Here is a 16,157-nt window from a genome sequence, read left to right as displayed (position 1 = left end):
TTTCTTCCAAACCAAATCACTGACACTATTTTTTATGTTATTATGCATCACACAACACCCCTCATTCTCCCATATAACAGGGTACCCCATTTTCTAACTACTCATTCATACACGATACTATACCTAACCCAAATCCAACCAGTAGCTGTCCACTCACCCCAGTCTGAATAGCCTATAGGATCACTTTAACTTATTCTCCTTTATGGACACAACCCAGAATTTGCAGGAGACCTAACACAGGAGAAAATACTAAAACCTCTATAAGGTCCTTACATCATACAGCATTCACAATTTAGTCTGGGTTTACATGCTGAGATCACAATCAATGTCAGATGAATATCCCAACAATTACCTGGATACTAATCTGACCCGGCCATGTCTACAAAGGACATACAGAAAAATAAACGATTAATCATATGCTAAATTTAGTTCTGGTTTGTAAAAAAAATAATTTGTATATGGCATGGCGGACAGAACAAGAAACAGATCTAGATTTGTTTATGCTAATGATCAGTTATAAGAAATCCGATCATGTTGACCATCAAAATAGAATGTTTGCTCACATCTATAATTGCTGTATCAGATTATAACACCAGATACATGTAAAGCCATAAATATACACAAAAACAAAGCCAGCTACACTGTACACAACTTATATTTAGGCTGCTCAAGCTGGCCATACTCTTGTTAGCTGGCAACAGCTGTGCTCTCCCATGAGCTCTCCAAACACACGAATGTTGAGTTTAGCTGAGCAATTCATGTGTTCTGAATGGACAAGCAGTTCTGGCAGCGACTTGTCTCCCAAGAACAAAAGGATCAGGCAGTTAACCTAACATGTTTGATCCTTTTCCTTCTTGGCATCATCTTTTTAGGAGTTGGGAGAATTCCATATTTATGGTAGACAGGTCCAACCAAAATGTGCCTTAACCCACTCACACCCCCAGCCACGAAAAATGGCGCAATATGCACACAAACCAAACAAACAGCCCTCCTCAGAACATTGATCCAGCTACCCCGTTATCACTTTTCCCCAATCACCCAAACACCCCCCCCCCCACACACACACACACACATCCATCACTGCCAGGAGATACCCCCACCCCTCACAAATTTTCCGGCCAAAAAAAGAGATCATGTAAAATGTTACAGGAGACATGAACTATAAATCTTTCACTATACTAATTGAAATAAAGAGAAAAAAGCTAAAAAAAAATTCTGACCAATTAAAACTAGCTTACATGTAATAAAAGTGTTGGACACATACTATCACTTTGGGATGAAAGAATATCAGTAAGGCTAGAGGTACAGCATCACGGTTTTAGAGTCTACAGGGTTTAAAGTGAACCTGTCAGGCGATTTATTCTGCCCTATCTGAGAACATCTTAACAGGACTACATGGATACTACAAGGATACAGAGTGCAGATTACCCTGCCCACGCATTGACAATGTTCCCTGTAAAAGTGGTAGTACACTATCACGCTGTGGATGAGGTAAGCAAAACTCTATCTCCTAGGAATTCTGGCAAGATTAAGGCCTCATTCGCACGTTCTGTGATTTTTCAGGTCTGCAATAGTTGTCCACAATTCCCCCCCCCCCCCCCCCCCCCCAAAAACAAAAAAACAAAAACAAAAAACACCTGTAGTGCATGCACAATCTGTATTTTTTGTGAATCCACAAAAAAATGGGAAGGTAATAGTTTAGATTAAGGCGGATCTGCAATTAGAGAAATTTAGGGCCCGTTAATTTTTATTGGGCAATTCACACTATCCGTTCCACATATAAATAGGAAATGTCCTAGTGTGGACTGTAATTGTAGAACAATTAGCCATTAGTCCAAGATCCTATTTTCTGTGGACATCTGGATGTGACATCTAGATCCGGAAAAAAAAAATATGGATTGTGGATGCACTATGGAAATTTTTTTTTGAGGATTGGGCACAACATTGCAGACATTTATGAAAAATTTACGAAACATATGAATAAGGCCTTACTCTGCATTTTCAAAGGAGTTATCCAGGTTTATAAAAGCATGGCTGCTTTACTCCAGAAACAGCAACTTTCCTGTCTCAGTTTGGGAGTCGTTTTGCAGCTGAGATCCATTTAAGTGAATGGAGCTGGATTTTAATATCACACACAACCTGGGGACAGGGGTGGTGCTAATTATTTCTAATCCTGGATAACGCCTTTAAATTAGAAATCCTGCTCCAAATCTTATACTCGACAGAGCTGACCTTCTGTCCAGCTATACTATTCTAATCTCAGATAGGGCAGCAAATCTGCTTTAAGTTTGATGTTCACTGTTATTAAATATATTTTTCATTCCATTTGCAGATATAAATAAACAGATTTATTGTAATTAAAAAAAAAAAAAAAAAAAACATAAAATAACTCATGGCATTTTCTTAGCAGTCTGAAACATCTAAATTAACATTAAGAACAATGCTGTAAATTCATATAGGGCCCAGGATCAATCTGGTATTCGAGAAGAGACAACTGAGCAGCAGGTAACTCACAACATTGAAACTAGCATAAAGAAAACCTGCCCATAGAACCAGATTCCAAAGCCTCTAAGAGACAAGAATTGCATGAGTTGCTATGGGCTACGTCTTCATTTTCCTTTACACCAGTTCTGCTACCCAGGCCAGCAAAGATTGCACATGTGAAAATGACTATAAATAATACATAATGGCACTCGACAAAAAACAGACTCAATGTAATCTAAGCAATCACCATGAACATCTGAAACAAGCTTTTTTTTTATATAGAAAGTAAAAAGTTGCATGGTTCAATTTGTCATGCATCCAAATAACCAAAGTGATATTCTAGGCTGGAGAGAAATGTAGGGTTTTCAAGTCTGCAAATGACTTTCCCAGTTATGTTCTTCTGTCCTGGCGTTCCCCTGGAATTAGAACTACTCTGTTGACAAATGTCCATGATGCATGCACCAACTATGCGGCATGGGAGATCAAAGGAAAAATCTGTGAACCATATAGAAATCACTCAAATGGAAGAAATCTGGACACGTGTATTGAATGACCATACTAGGTTCGGTGACATACCAGAGACCACTTCTCTTACAAAACATATGTACACATGTAGACTGTTCTGTAGTCTGATGTTTTTTAACATTAAAACTAGGGATCAATAGTCAAAGTGGGAATTATATACACAGTTCCTTGTATGCACTTTTTTTTATAGTTGGTATTTAGAAATTTAAAAATGAGCAAACATGAAGGTAAGACTCAAGTGGACGTCACTTCATGAAGGCAACTTCTGGGATTTTACCCTCTGCCTGCAAAAGATAAAAACAAGTGTAGATGTGGAAAACAGCAATAAACGAGCATAAACAAAGTTTCATATACAAATAAACCAACTAGTAAATTATGCAACAAAAACACAATCTAACAGCCGTGCTGTGTAAATCAGCTGTGATGTGTTGTCCCCCTGCTGCTAATAAATCCATCTGTAAGGCCTGCCTAAAGCAACCGCTATTTCTCTTAGTATGGGTAATGTGTTGAATGTGTGGTTCACAGCGTCCCACTTCAACGCATAGAGCCTGCGTTGTTCCTGTAATATTCCTCTATTGCCATTTGACTCACAGGGATTTCTAGCACATTTAACAAAATGAAGATAGAGACATCACAGACGTTCGCCAGATTCGCAGGTTATGCATGCACAGGTAAAGTCTTTTAGGAGGCTAGTCTCCTGAACCCACAGTATAAGTCCTCAGTGTATATCCACTGTGTATGTGCAGTGAATATTACAAAGGAGTTATGCAATGGGACAAACAATATATATTTAACATACAAAGAACATACTATAATGGGCTCTCTGAATGAACATGTAGTATTTATGTTCCATATCTCGTTGTAGTCTCTATCTGTTCTTACCTTTAGCTTCATAAAAATTTGTGCTGCCTGTTCAAAGTCCCAACCATTGTCCTGGAGACACCTATACGGAAAGATGTGTGGTTATAAAGTGACACTGTACAGTCATACAACGTTAGGGCACATCTGGACAAGTGTAAAATGGTTTCTTACAGAAGCTGCATATTTCATGGACTGCCTTAGAAAGGATTGGGAAAACTGTTCCTGTCTTACTTTGGCAGAACTCAATCCTGTTCTCATCCCACAATATTCAGCTCTAGTACATAAATGTATTACAGGCATTTGGCTTGGTTCACACACAGTCTGTTTAACATATCCGTAAATGGTTAGCTTTATTGTACACAATAATCTGGACAACCACTTTTTTTTTTCTTTTAGCATACACAAAAAACATCCGCTTTGATCCATTTGTTTAATAGAAGTCAATGGAAAAACAGATTGCACACAATTGCACTGTATACGTTAGACTGCAAAAACAGTGTGAGCCCAGCATAAGGTAAGAAACCATATATACATTTTTTTATTTTTTTTTAATTCCAAGAATTACAAATACAAAAAGGCAAGTAAAACCTGTGTACACACAAAACTTACTTTTGCGACCATTCTGCATTCATTTGAGAAAACAGTGAGAATGCTTGCACCACATCTTGGGGCACTGGCGCTACAGCAGGTACCGGGCTGCTGGAGGGGGTAGGAGCTGGTGTGGCAAATGCTTTTCGAATCTCCTCTGTGGTGGCATTTCTTATGAACTGCTCATCATTCACTAAAAGCAGCCTGAGGGTTACAAGCATATTTTCATCAACCAACAACGTTTTAAGTAAATTAGCCTGAAAACACAGTAGATATTCAGCAAAGCATACAATCAACAAATAAAATAAAAAATTGTGTAGAGAAATATAATACAACTGCATTTCTAAAAAACGAGCCTTAAAAACAAAAAACACAAAAGTTTTAGTCAATCGGGGCCTGGGGGCTGAGACTCCCTACGACCACTAAAATAAGCAGAGAAAGTACTCCGATAAGCACTACTGTTCCTGACGTCTCCTTGCTGCAAAAAACTGGCTCTAAAAGGTTTGTTGACATGACAATGACATTTTAAAGGGAAACTATCAGCAGGTTAGACAAATCTAATCCGGCTTGTGGTAAGGCCGTTTGGAGCCCCTAGAGCACTGCTCCACTGATAATCATTAGAAGGGGCAGGCCGGCTGGGGGCAGACTGGTGCTCCCAGTGCTCCAAACTGCCTTACCATAAACTGCCAAGTGCACAGAAAGTGCGCATTTGGGAGCTATAAGTAGGTTAGATTCGTCTAACTTGCTGTAAGTTCCCTTTTAATGTGTGCTTGTTGATGTAGCAGAGCTGTGTGTATGTGTATATAGTAGTAGCAGTAATTATGACTTGTATAATGTGCGTGTTACAAAGCTGTATGTATGGGTATACTATATTTTCATGAAGAGTTAGAAAGAAATACAGTTTTCAAAATTATAAAAACTTGACACAGAATTACAGAAACATTATGGGGAAATGACATGACATGAGAAACATTAACCCCTTAAGGACAGAGCCTGAAATGGCCTTAATGACAGAGACAAATTTTATGAATATGACCAGTGTCACTTTATTCATTAATAACTTCGGGATGCTTTTACCTATCCGGCTGATTCTGAGATTGTTTTCTCGTGACATATTGTACTTTACATTTCTGGTAAATTGGAGTCGATACTTATAACAAATCTTTATGAAAAAAACCCAAATAACGTGAAAAATTTTGAAAAAATGCATTTTTCCAACATTGAAACTTTTTTGCTTATACAGAAAGTGGTTAAGCCACATAAATTATATATTAAATAGCATTAGCAACATGTCTACTTTATGTTGGCGGCATTTATTAAACTATATTTCATTTTTTTTTAGACAATAGAAAGCGTAAAACATAAGCAGCAAATTTCCAAATTTTCTGTAAAATTTCAAAATCAGATATTTTTAGGGACCTGTTCAGGTTTGAAGTGTATTTGAGGGGCCTGTATGTTAGAAAGACCCACAAAGCACCCCATTTCAGAAACTGCACCCCCCAAACTCTGCTAAAGCACATCCAGAAAGTTTTTTAACCCTTTAGGAGAGTCACAGAAATAAAAGCCAAGTGTGTAAGAAATTTGAAAATTTTAATTTTCTGTGCAGAGATTTTATTGTAATCCAATATTTTTCATATTTATAAACTTATTACCAGAGAAATGCACCCCAATATTGATTGCCCCGTTTCTGCAGTTTATAGAAATACCCCATATGTGGCCCTATTGCGCTATTTGACGCAACCACAAGCCTCAGATATAAAGGAGCACCTAGTGAATTTCAATGCCTCCGTTATATTTGGTCATTTCTGACTGTACCACTTCAGGTTGGCAGAGGCTCTGGGGTGCCAAAACCTAAAAAACACCCTTAAAGAGACACCATTTTGAAAACTAGACCCCTCAAGGAATATAACAAGGGGTGTGGTGAGCATCTGGACCCCACAGGTGCTTCACAGATTTTCCTAACAATATAGCGTGAAAAAAGAAAAATTTATTTTTTACACTAAAACGTTGTTCTAGCCTTCAATTTTTCATTTTCACAAAGAGATGAAAGGAAAAAAAAAAAAACACAAAACGTGTAGCGCAGTTTCTCCCGAGTACGGAAATACCCCACATGTGGACATAAAGTGCCAAGCGGGCGCAGGACGAGCCTCCAAAGGGAAGGAGCGCCAATTGGCTTTTGGAGCTGGATTTCACTGGAATGGATTTCAAGGGCCATGTCGCATTTACAGAGCCCTCGTGCTGCCAAGACACTGGAAACCCCCCACAAGTGACCCCATTCTGGAAACTACACCCCTCAAGGAATCTAATAAGGTGTGCAGTGAGCATATGGACCCCACTGGTGACGGGCACAAATGTAGAAAAATGTGACGTGAAAGTGAAAATTTTCATTTTTTTTCACTTTCACGGCACATATGTGCCCGTCATCCAGGGGTACATATCCTCACTGCACCCCTTGTTAGATTCCTTGAGGGGTGTAGTTTTTAGAATCGGGTCACTTGTGGGGGGTTTCCAGTGTTTTGGCAGCATGAGGGCTCTGTAAATGCGACATGGCGTTCATCATCCATTCTGGCCAAATCCAACCTCCAAAATCCAAATGGCGCTCCTTCCCTTCGGAGGCTTACCCTGCACCCGCATGGTGCTTTATGTCCACATGTGGGGTATTTCCGTACTCAGGGGAAATCGCTCTACACATTGTGTTTTTTTTATCTTTTAACCCCTTGTGAAAATGAAAAAATCAAGACAAGATCAATGATTTAGTGTAAAAATTAAACATTTTTTACACTAAAATGTTGGTCTAGCCTTGATTTTTTCCATTTCCACAAGGGGTTAAAAAAGAAAATGAATGCAAAACGTATAGGGTAATTTCCCCCGAGTACGAAAATACCCCACATGTAGACATAATGTGCTGTATGGGCAGAGGGCAAGCCACCAAAGGGACAGAGCGCCATTTAGAGGCTGGAATGGAGGATGGAGGCCATGATGCAATTATAAAGCCTCTGTGCATCCAGGACAGTAGAAACCCCCCACAAGTGACCCCATTCTAGAAACTACACCCCATAAGGAATCTAACAAGGGGTACAGTGAGCATATGGACCCCACTGGTGATGGGCACATGTGTAGAACATGTGCCGTGAAAATAAAAAATACAATTTTTTTCAATTTCACGGCCCAAATGTGGCCGTCACCCGGGGGCCATATACCCGCTGCCCCCCTCGTTAGATTCCTTATGGGGTGTAGTTTCCAGAATGGGGTCACTTGTGGGGGGTTTCTACTGTCCTGGATGCACAGAGGCTTTGTAATTGCATCATGGCATCCTCTAATGGGAATGGCGGCCATACCTATTTAGCTGGGGAAAAGGGACAATTCTAATTTATTTGGGGGTATTAGGCCAATTATTAGTTTATAAGGTTGAAAATGACAGGTGTCCATCAAACTCAACCTGTGTTGATCCAGAGGAAGGCAAAAAACCCTTGTGAGGCAGACGACAGTAGCCTCATCACTGGGAAAAAAATTCCTTGCCGACTCCATAATGGCAATCAGAATAATCCCCGGATCAACGTGACCCCTGAAATAGGAATAAGGGACAGAATTTAGATAATGTAGAACTCCAGTGACGTGTGGTGCGCCTTGAAGCGATCCAGTATGCAGAGGCCGGGGTGATCACGAAAGGGGGCACACTGGAAAATGGTGTCCTACCTGATTACACCACACTCTGCACTTCTTCTGGGGTCTCCTGTTATCCAGTGTGGGGGACGTCACCTGGAAAATGTTTCCCTGGTGCGATACGGGGTCCCTCATATCCAGAAGCGCTGGGTCCGCTCCATGGCTGCTAAATATTAGGGCTCTATTACTGCTTCTGATATTTTCGGATCGTGCCGCAAGCTGCAGTAGCTCGGGCAGCGAGGGACCAGAAGAGGGGGTGCTGGTATAAAAGTTGTCCCCGTACAGGTGGTGACCTTTATCCAGCAGTGGGAAGATCAGTTCCCGAACGATCTCCCCACTAACTCGGAGGATTGGGGGGGGGGGGGGGAAGGCATCTGGGGGCTGGATTCGGGTGTCCCTTCCATCATACACTCTAAGAGTACGTGCACACTGCGGAATGGCGAAGGATAACCCTTTGTGCATTCCGCAGCTGCCACCCGCCAGCGGACTGATGGAGGCGCGCGTCTCCGCTCATGTCACACTCCATTCTATGCATGGGCCGATTCCCTCTGTCCAAAGAATGAACGTGTTCATTCTTTGGATGGACAACGGAATCCGCCCGTGCATAGAATGGAGTCTATGACACGGGTGGAGACGCGCGCCTCCATCAGTCCGCCAGCGGGTGCCAGCTGCGGAATGCACAAAGGGTTATCCTTCGCCATTCCGCAGTGTGCACGTACCCTAAATCTGTAAGTGTACCCTGAGGTACTCTCACAGAGTTTGGAGAATTTCACGCCATACCGTGATCTCTTATTGGGACGGTACTGGCGGAAAAGACGTGTCTGGGGGGCAGCGTACGCTACGCTACCCCCAGACACGTCACTGGATGATGAGGATGAATGGAGAAAAGATTCATCCTCACTGGCTGTTTCAGTGTCGGAGGCAATAATAACGTATGCGTCCGACACCGAAAACACCCTGGGGGCCATCTTTATACGGGGACTAGTATATGGGGTATGTAGTGGTGTAGTGTAAAACTTTATTTCATGTAGTGTGGTGTAGTGTTTTTTACGTTTTTTTGACAGTAAGAAAAAAATATACCTACGCCAAGAAAGAAGCTGCTGATAAATGCCGCACTTGTGTGCGATACTTATCAGCAGACAGTGGCGGTAGGATATAGGGAGGAAAAACGCCCCTACGCCAAAAAGAAGGAGTTGCTGATCAGCGGCGCACTTACGTGCGATGCTGATCAGCACTCAGCGTCATTAGGGTGAATAAAAAGTAAAAAAAATAATAATTTGGAAAAAAAAACAAAAAACAAACTTTTTTTTTTTGACCTAAAGCAACTGATCAGTGAATGATATTCACTAATCAGCCGCTAGGGGGCAGTACAGAGAAGCTGCCGAAGATAGGGGCCACGGAAAAGCCCGAAGAGCCGGAAATTGCCGACGGGACCCGATCGAACCCGGAAGTGAAGACGCGAGGACGCGCGGGACCTGATCGCTGCTCCGGACGCACAAATCTGGTGAGTATAGTGCACCTAAACTATACACACCTGTTCTGCACCCCTCAGCTACCTAGCTGGGGGGGGTGCAGAACCCGGGGATACTGTTTTTTAACGGTTTGATCGCCGTGATGGCCCGGCCGGTACTGGCCGGCCTATCACGACAATCGTGGGGGTGGCATCGACGCCATCTTTTCCCCGGACACTGATGGTGATTGGTGCTGTCTCGGACAGCACCAATCGCCATTGCTTTCCGGGTCACCGATGACCCGGAAAGCTTAATTTAGCTACTATATGCTGATCTGTATAGATCAGCATATAGCAGCGATCGTCGGCACGGGAGGGGTTAATCACCCCCCAAGCCGACGAGCAGAGATGGCCTGCTATACATTATAGCAGGCCATCTTCCCCGACCGCTGTGTGTGAACACACAGCGATCGGGGAAACATCGGGCGTAAATTTACGCCCATTTGCGCTAAGTACCAGGGCGCAGGGGCGTAAATTTACGCACAATGTCGTTAAGGGGTTAAAAGTATTGGATCTTGCCTAACTCTAAATTTTTAAACGGAACGGAACCATACAAAAAAAAAAACAAAAAAAAAAACCCCCAAAAAAACGTTGTTACAGTTCAAAACACATCCCTATATGCCCCCCAGCACTGTTCTCGGACATATAAGTAAACACTATAAACGTTACTTATATGGCCCAAAAAAGTAGGGCTGGTGGGAAATCCTCCTGGCAATTACGCCTCCCTGGCAGCATTGGTGCTCTGTGACACTGCCGGCTCCATTACCCTGAGACTGCCAGGGAGATGTGATTGCCAGCAAGATTTCCTGCCAGCCTTGATTACTTAGGAGCTCCGGAATGCTCACATGACTAGATGGGTGACTTTTACAAGGCAGTGTTTTGGGACATATAACCAACATACACAGCATTTAGTTATACGTCTGGGAAGAAAGCAGGGGAGCATAAAGGGAGAGCTGTTACGGCAAATTTAGTATGATTGGTTCCCTTAAAAGCACAGTGGGTGGCATCTGGGCAAAGAGCACAAATGCACTTGAAAGTCTTTATTCTGGGTTAGAGCACATTTCTGAGGAGTTTGTGTTGCTATTTTTACTTGAAATCTATAAAGTTAAATAATTTAAAAAGTTCTGGGTTGAACTTTTTGTCTTGGAATTCACTGAAAACATTGGGCAGAGCAATGATCTGTGCACTTTAACAAGATGGCAGTCTTTTGCCTGGTTTCCTATTCCTCCTCTTGGGAGTATTACATCTCGGAGGGCAGCCCATGGAGAATAAGGTGAGGATAAACCTCTATATGAGAGAGAAAGAAAGAGAAAGAAAGACAGAGAGAGAGAGAGAAAGAGAGAGAGAGATAGAGAGAGAGAGAAAGAGAGAGAGAGAGAGAGAGAGAGAGAGAGAGAGAGAGAGAAAGAAAGGAGAGAAGTTTCACCATCCTATACCCACAGTCTTCTGTGTCATCCAAAAGGGAAGGTGTTCCAGCATCAAAGTCCAATTAAAAATGCATACTTTTATCTAATTAAAGTCTATGATAAAAAGGAAGACAAACATTGCACGGTGTCGCATGTATGCTAGACGCATTTTGGCCACTGATGCTCTGATGAAGGCTACACAGTGGCCGAAATGCGTGTAGCATACGAGCAAGAGCGCACCAGTTTGTCTTACTTTTTAGCATGGATTTCGAGTTTCTGTTTGACAAACTTTGATAAGTCTGGGCCTTTTTTTCTTAAATACATTTTAGTATCACTTGATTGGTCATGTAGATCAATGCTGTACAATGCACTGGACCATTTGGACTTACCCTCCATCCGTGCCTGGAACAGCTATGAACACCCGTGTGAAGGCGCGTACAGGGTCATTAGATTGTCCTTCAACTAAAGAAGTAAGAAAATCAGACATCAGCTTCTATTTTTATTTTAGACATGCACGTTTCATGCAACCATACAGATGAGTGAAGGTAAGCAGGAAACTTGGAACTCTATCACAAAACAATTCAAAAAATCGATCACCACAGACTAGGGTTAAAGAACATAGTGCTAACGGGGAACTCCTGGAAGTAAATTTTGAAGATTTTTTTCAATACATTGCAATACCCTTTCATGACAGAACCAATTTTCATTTTTGCACCAGGGGGAAAAAAAGAATATTAAAAAACAAATTTCGTTTTTCATTTTAAGGGTTTTAACTTTAAGTCGTTGACATGTTATTCATGTTCTTAAAGTCAGTACGAGTACAACGATAGGCAACTTCTATGACTTTTATTTTATTTTACTGCTTTTAAAAATGCAAACCTTTTTAACCTCTTCCCGCAAAAGAGGTGACGAGAGCGGGTAACTGGGAATTTAGGGCCCTATTACACCAAAAGATGTCTGACAGATTACCTCAGCCAAAGCCAGGAATGGATTTGAAAAGATGGAAGATCTCAGTCTTTCTTCTACGAACTGTTCTCTGTTTATAATACATTCCTGGCTTTGGCTGAAAAAATCTGTCAGATAAACAGTCACACATCTTTTGGAGTAATAGGGCCCTTACTGGCTTAAAGAGCTCTGTAGTTACAGACACCAACGTTGGTGGCAGCAGAGGGGCCAATGTAAAATGATATATAAATAAGTACCGTATTTTCTGGCGTATAAGACGACCCCTGACTTTTGAAGAAGATTGTCAGGGGTTTACCTTATACGCCAGAGACGCTCGGCTGCCGGGAGAGCTTCGGAAGAATGAACTGAGGCTTCAGGAGGCTCCCGAAGTACCTAAAGCCTCTGTCATTCTTCTGAAGCTCGCTCGGCTCCTTGGGAGAGCTTCTGGGATCCCTGACGCAGTCAGTGTACGTCACGCTGCCTGCGCCGGGAATGGGACAGAAGACGCGTTGAGGCCGGGAACGGGCCCCAGGTGAGTTAACTGTTTTTTTTTTTGTTTTTTTTTTACAGTGGTGTCCCCATTCGGTTGGGATGCAGCCATTTTTGAGCCCCCCCCTCAACTTCTGAGAAGATTTTTCAGGGTTAAAAAGTCGTCCTATACTCCAGAAAATACGGTAACATAACTATTAGTGCAATATATAACAAATAAAAAATACTCTCCGAAATACCCCTTTAACCCACTTTTTGCGCTATATTACTACTAAAGATTTAAAGCTTTTTTAATCAGATCTATTCACATCTACAGTGTTCAGTGTACACAGTAAAATAAAACAGCTTCTGACTCACCTTTAAATACACCATTCACCACAAAACATAGTAGTGTATTCTGTAAAAAGAAAAATAAATACTATTAGTGTGCTATAGCAAAGAATGGGTCCATACATAGCGAAATGTCTCTGATGTGGATCTCACTGTAAATTTCTGGATTTCAAGAAATAACACCTGTTATACAATGATCCACAGTAAAAATCCCCAGCGTTTTAATACCTGAATGGGCATACTGGATTTACAAAATATAAAGAATATTGTAAAAAAATCACATAGTTTTATCACATTAAACTGATAGTTACCATAGATTAAATGTATATGACAGGGCTAAAATCTAATGTTATATAGATGACAGGTGACACAGGTAATTTCATTTGAGGCATAACTATACTCACAGACTGAGCAGTGATGTCCACCACAAATGAATTGAGATCATGCTGCGTCCGAGGGAGTTCATTTAGGAAGTTAACAACTTTAAGGCGTCTGTGGTTCAATAGTTTAAAGCGGAGTGCTACAAAGAATGAATGAAAATTAACAGCCTTGCTTTAAAAAGAAAAATTATTCAAATATTTGTCACACATTAAAAAAAAATTAAAAAAATAAAAAATGTATTCTTGCCTGGATCACGTAATCTTTTTATATTTCTGCTGCCATTGAAATACTCTCCAAGGCTGCTCCTGTTAAGAAAAAAAAAGTCATATTAGGAAGAAAAACAAAACAAAAAACACATTAGCGAGAAAGGGAGGAAGCAGAATTTCTAACCTGGAAGGATTCTGTCCTGTCTGACTAGGAATGCTTAGTGAACAGCAAGCTTCATCGTGGTATACATTAAGCAGGCCTTGGCGATCTTCACTATCATAGCAGGCGTAATATCTGCACAAGGTAAAGCAGAATGGAAAGAAAAAACACAAGCAACACTGGGTAAATCTGCCAAAATAAGTGATACTATTGCCAAAAATTAGGTGTGTACATTTTGGCACCTGTATATATGAACATGAACTGGGGCTGAGGAAGAAAACGGCAACCAAGGTAAAGCTTGAAATGGGAAAAGTGCATTTCCCCAACAGGTTATTGAACTTGAAGCTATTCAGTTTATAAACCAATTATCTTCCAGCCAGCTTTTTTCCAATGTACAAGAATATACAGTAAGAGACCCTTCTAGTGATATTTTTACACATAAGCCCTTAGGTATAGAAAGGGACAACGTCTGTGTGTGTAAAAATGACAGACAGTGCATCCACTGTCATGGAGCAGTAATTAATGCTCAGTGGCTTATAGGATTATATTCATCACAAAGTAGCATGCAGGTTCTTTACTGCAAGGGCGAAAATAGGTTATCATCTAACAAGTTTAGTTAATAGTGAAAAAACACTACAGATGAGAAGTGAAAATTATTGTGTTAAATTGTTTTCCCTGAGACCCATTGGCATCACAACATATGGGTATTATCGCCCCTGCGAGCCCCTGGGACGAAGGAATTTTAATGAAATAAATAAGCAAAGCTTTAATCCCCTCCTCCAGGAAGTATAATAAGCCCCACCTTCCCCACACACCTCAGTCAAATTATAACGAATACAATAACACAGGGCGGGTGCCTTGTGATGCCAATGGGTCTCAGGGAAAACAATTTAACACAATAATTTTCACTTCCCTATCGTCCCATTGGCATCACAACATATGGGGAACTAGCAAGTATCCTCATTGGGTGGGTCATTAATCGCGGCAGCAGAAAGTACGGATTTAGCAAATACCGTTCTAGATGCACATAGAGACTGCAACCTATAATGGTTGACAAAGGTGGAAACTGAAGACCAGGTCGCCGCCTGACATATGTCCTCAATGGGCACCGAAGTGCGCTCTGCCCAACTAGAGGCTACTGCTCTGGTTGAATGAGCCTTAGTAAACTCAGGTGGAGACATTCCAGCTGAAGAATAACAGAGGCCTATACAATCGCAGATCCAACGCGATATTGTAGGCTTTGAAGCCTTTTTACCTCTGTTCTTACCAGCAAACAGAATGAAAAAATTCTCTTCTTTACGAAAAGTATCCACTCTACTCAGGTATAACCTGATAGATCTGGGAACATCCAATAGCGAGAGATCCAGGACTTCTTCAGATGAAGATGCAGGAGAAAAAACCGGAAGGACCACCGACTGGTTAATGTTGGCGTGAGTTGCCACCTTCGGAAGAAAACCTGGAAGGAACTTCAAGATGACCTTATCCTGAGAAAACACTATGTAAGGGGGCGCAGAACCCAAAGCCTGGAGCTCCCCCACCCTCTTGGCAGAAGTAATCGCCAAGAGGAAGGCAACTTTAAATGAAAGAAACTTGAAGTCAGCTTCCTCCAGTGGCTCGAACGGCGGAAGACATAGACGTCTTAATACTAAGGATAGATCCCAGGTATCTACCTGTCTCACCAGACTAGGCCTTAGCCTGGTCACGGCTTTAACAAAGTTCTTTATTTCGAGGATCTGAAATAGACGGCAGTTCAGGTGAGCAGATAAGGCTGCGATCTGTACCTTTATGGATCCGGGTTTCAAACCTTTATCGAATCCCTCCTGCAGGAATTCTAGCAACTGTGGAGTCGATGGTTTTATAGGGTCGATCTGTTTGGTAGAACACCAGTTCTGAAATATCTTCCAGATTCGGAGGTAGGATCTATTCGTAGCACTACTACGTGCATGAGAAAGAGTATGCAAAACTTTCTCAGAGAACCCGGTATTTAGTATGGTCCCTCTAGCCTCCAAGCTGTTAGGCTGAGGCTGGCTAGGTCCTTGCACAGATGATGTCCCTGGGATATCAGATCTGGCTGTAGAGGGAGTTTCCAGAATTCTCCCCTGCTCATGTTCATGAGTAGCGTGAACCATGACCTCTTCGGCCAGAAGGGGGTCACAATTATAATTGTCGCCTGATCCAATCGAATCTTCGCCAGAACTCGTGGGATCATGGCGATGGGTGGATAGATGTAAGCCAGCCGAAATGTCCATGGTATGGTCATCGCATCGACTGCTGTCGGGCTGTCCGCTGTATATAGGGAACAAAATGTCGTCAGTTTGGCATTGCTTGCTGATGCCATAAGATCGATTTGGGGAAGTCCCCATCTGCGTGTTATCTGAGTGAACACTCTCCTCGAGAGAGACCACTCCCCTGGGACCGTAAGTCCTCGACTTAGTCGATCCGCCAGAGTATTGTGTATCCCTCTGATGTGTATTGCAGATAGCCTGGATACCCTGGACTCTGCCCAGATGAAAATCTTCTCCACCTCTTTCAGGAGTAAGGGGGATCGGGTACCTCCCTGTTTGTTCAGGTAAGCAACGCAAGCTACGTTGTCTGTCCTGATCCTTACA

The 16,157-nt window shown here is 41.9% G+C and overlaps 1 protein-coding gene across 1 annotated transcript in view; it reads right to left on the bottom strand.

Moving 5' to 3' along the window:
- Window positions 1-2,361: 2,361 nt before the first annotated feature.
- NXF1 (nuclear RNA export factor 1) overlaps window positions 2,362-16,157 on the bottom strand; it is a 54,573-nt gene continuing 40,777 nt past the window's right edge. The window contains exons 14-21 of the mRNA XM_069965376.1: window positions 13,573-13,683; window positions 13,429-13,487; window positions 13,206-13,321; window positions 12,829-12,868; window positions 11,427-11,499; window positions 4,480-4,662; window positions 3,892-3,952; window positions 2,362-3,293 (exon numbers count right to left, since the gene is read on the bottom strand). Coding sequence (XP_069821477.1) covers window positions 3,255-3,293; window positions 3,892-3,952; window positions 4,480-4,662; window positions 11,427-11,499; window positions 12,829-12,868; window positions 13,206-13,321; window positions 13,429-13,487; window positions 13,573-13,683 — 682 coding nt within the window. The 3' untranslated portion in view covers window positions 2,362-3,254. The remainder of the gene's footprint in view (window positions 3,294-3,891; window positions 3,953-4,479; window positions 4,663-11,426; window positions 11,500-12,828; window positions 12,869-13,205; window positions 13,322-13,428; window positions 13,488-13,572; window positions 13,684-16,157) is intronic.

This window comes from Dendropsophus ebraccatus, chromosome 4, assembly GCF_027789765.1.
Source record: "Dendropsophus ebraccatus isolate aDenEbr1 chromosome 4, aDenEbr1.pat, whole genome shotgun sequence".
NCBI classification, from domain to species: Eukaryota; Metazoa; Chordata; class Amphibia; order Anura; family Hylidae; genus Dendropsophus; species Dendropsophus ebraccatus.
This window is presented reverse-complemented; position numbering and strand designations above follow the sequence as displayed.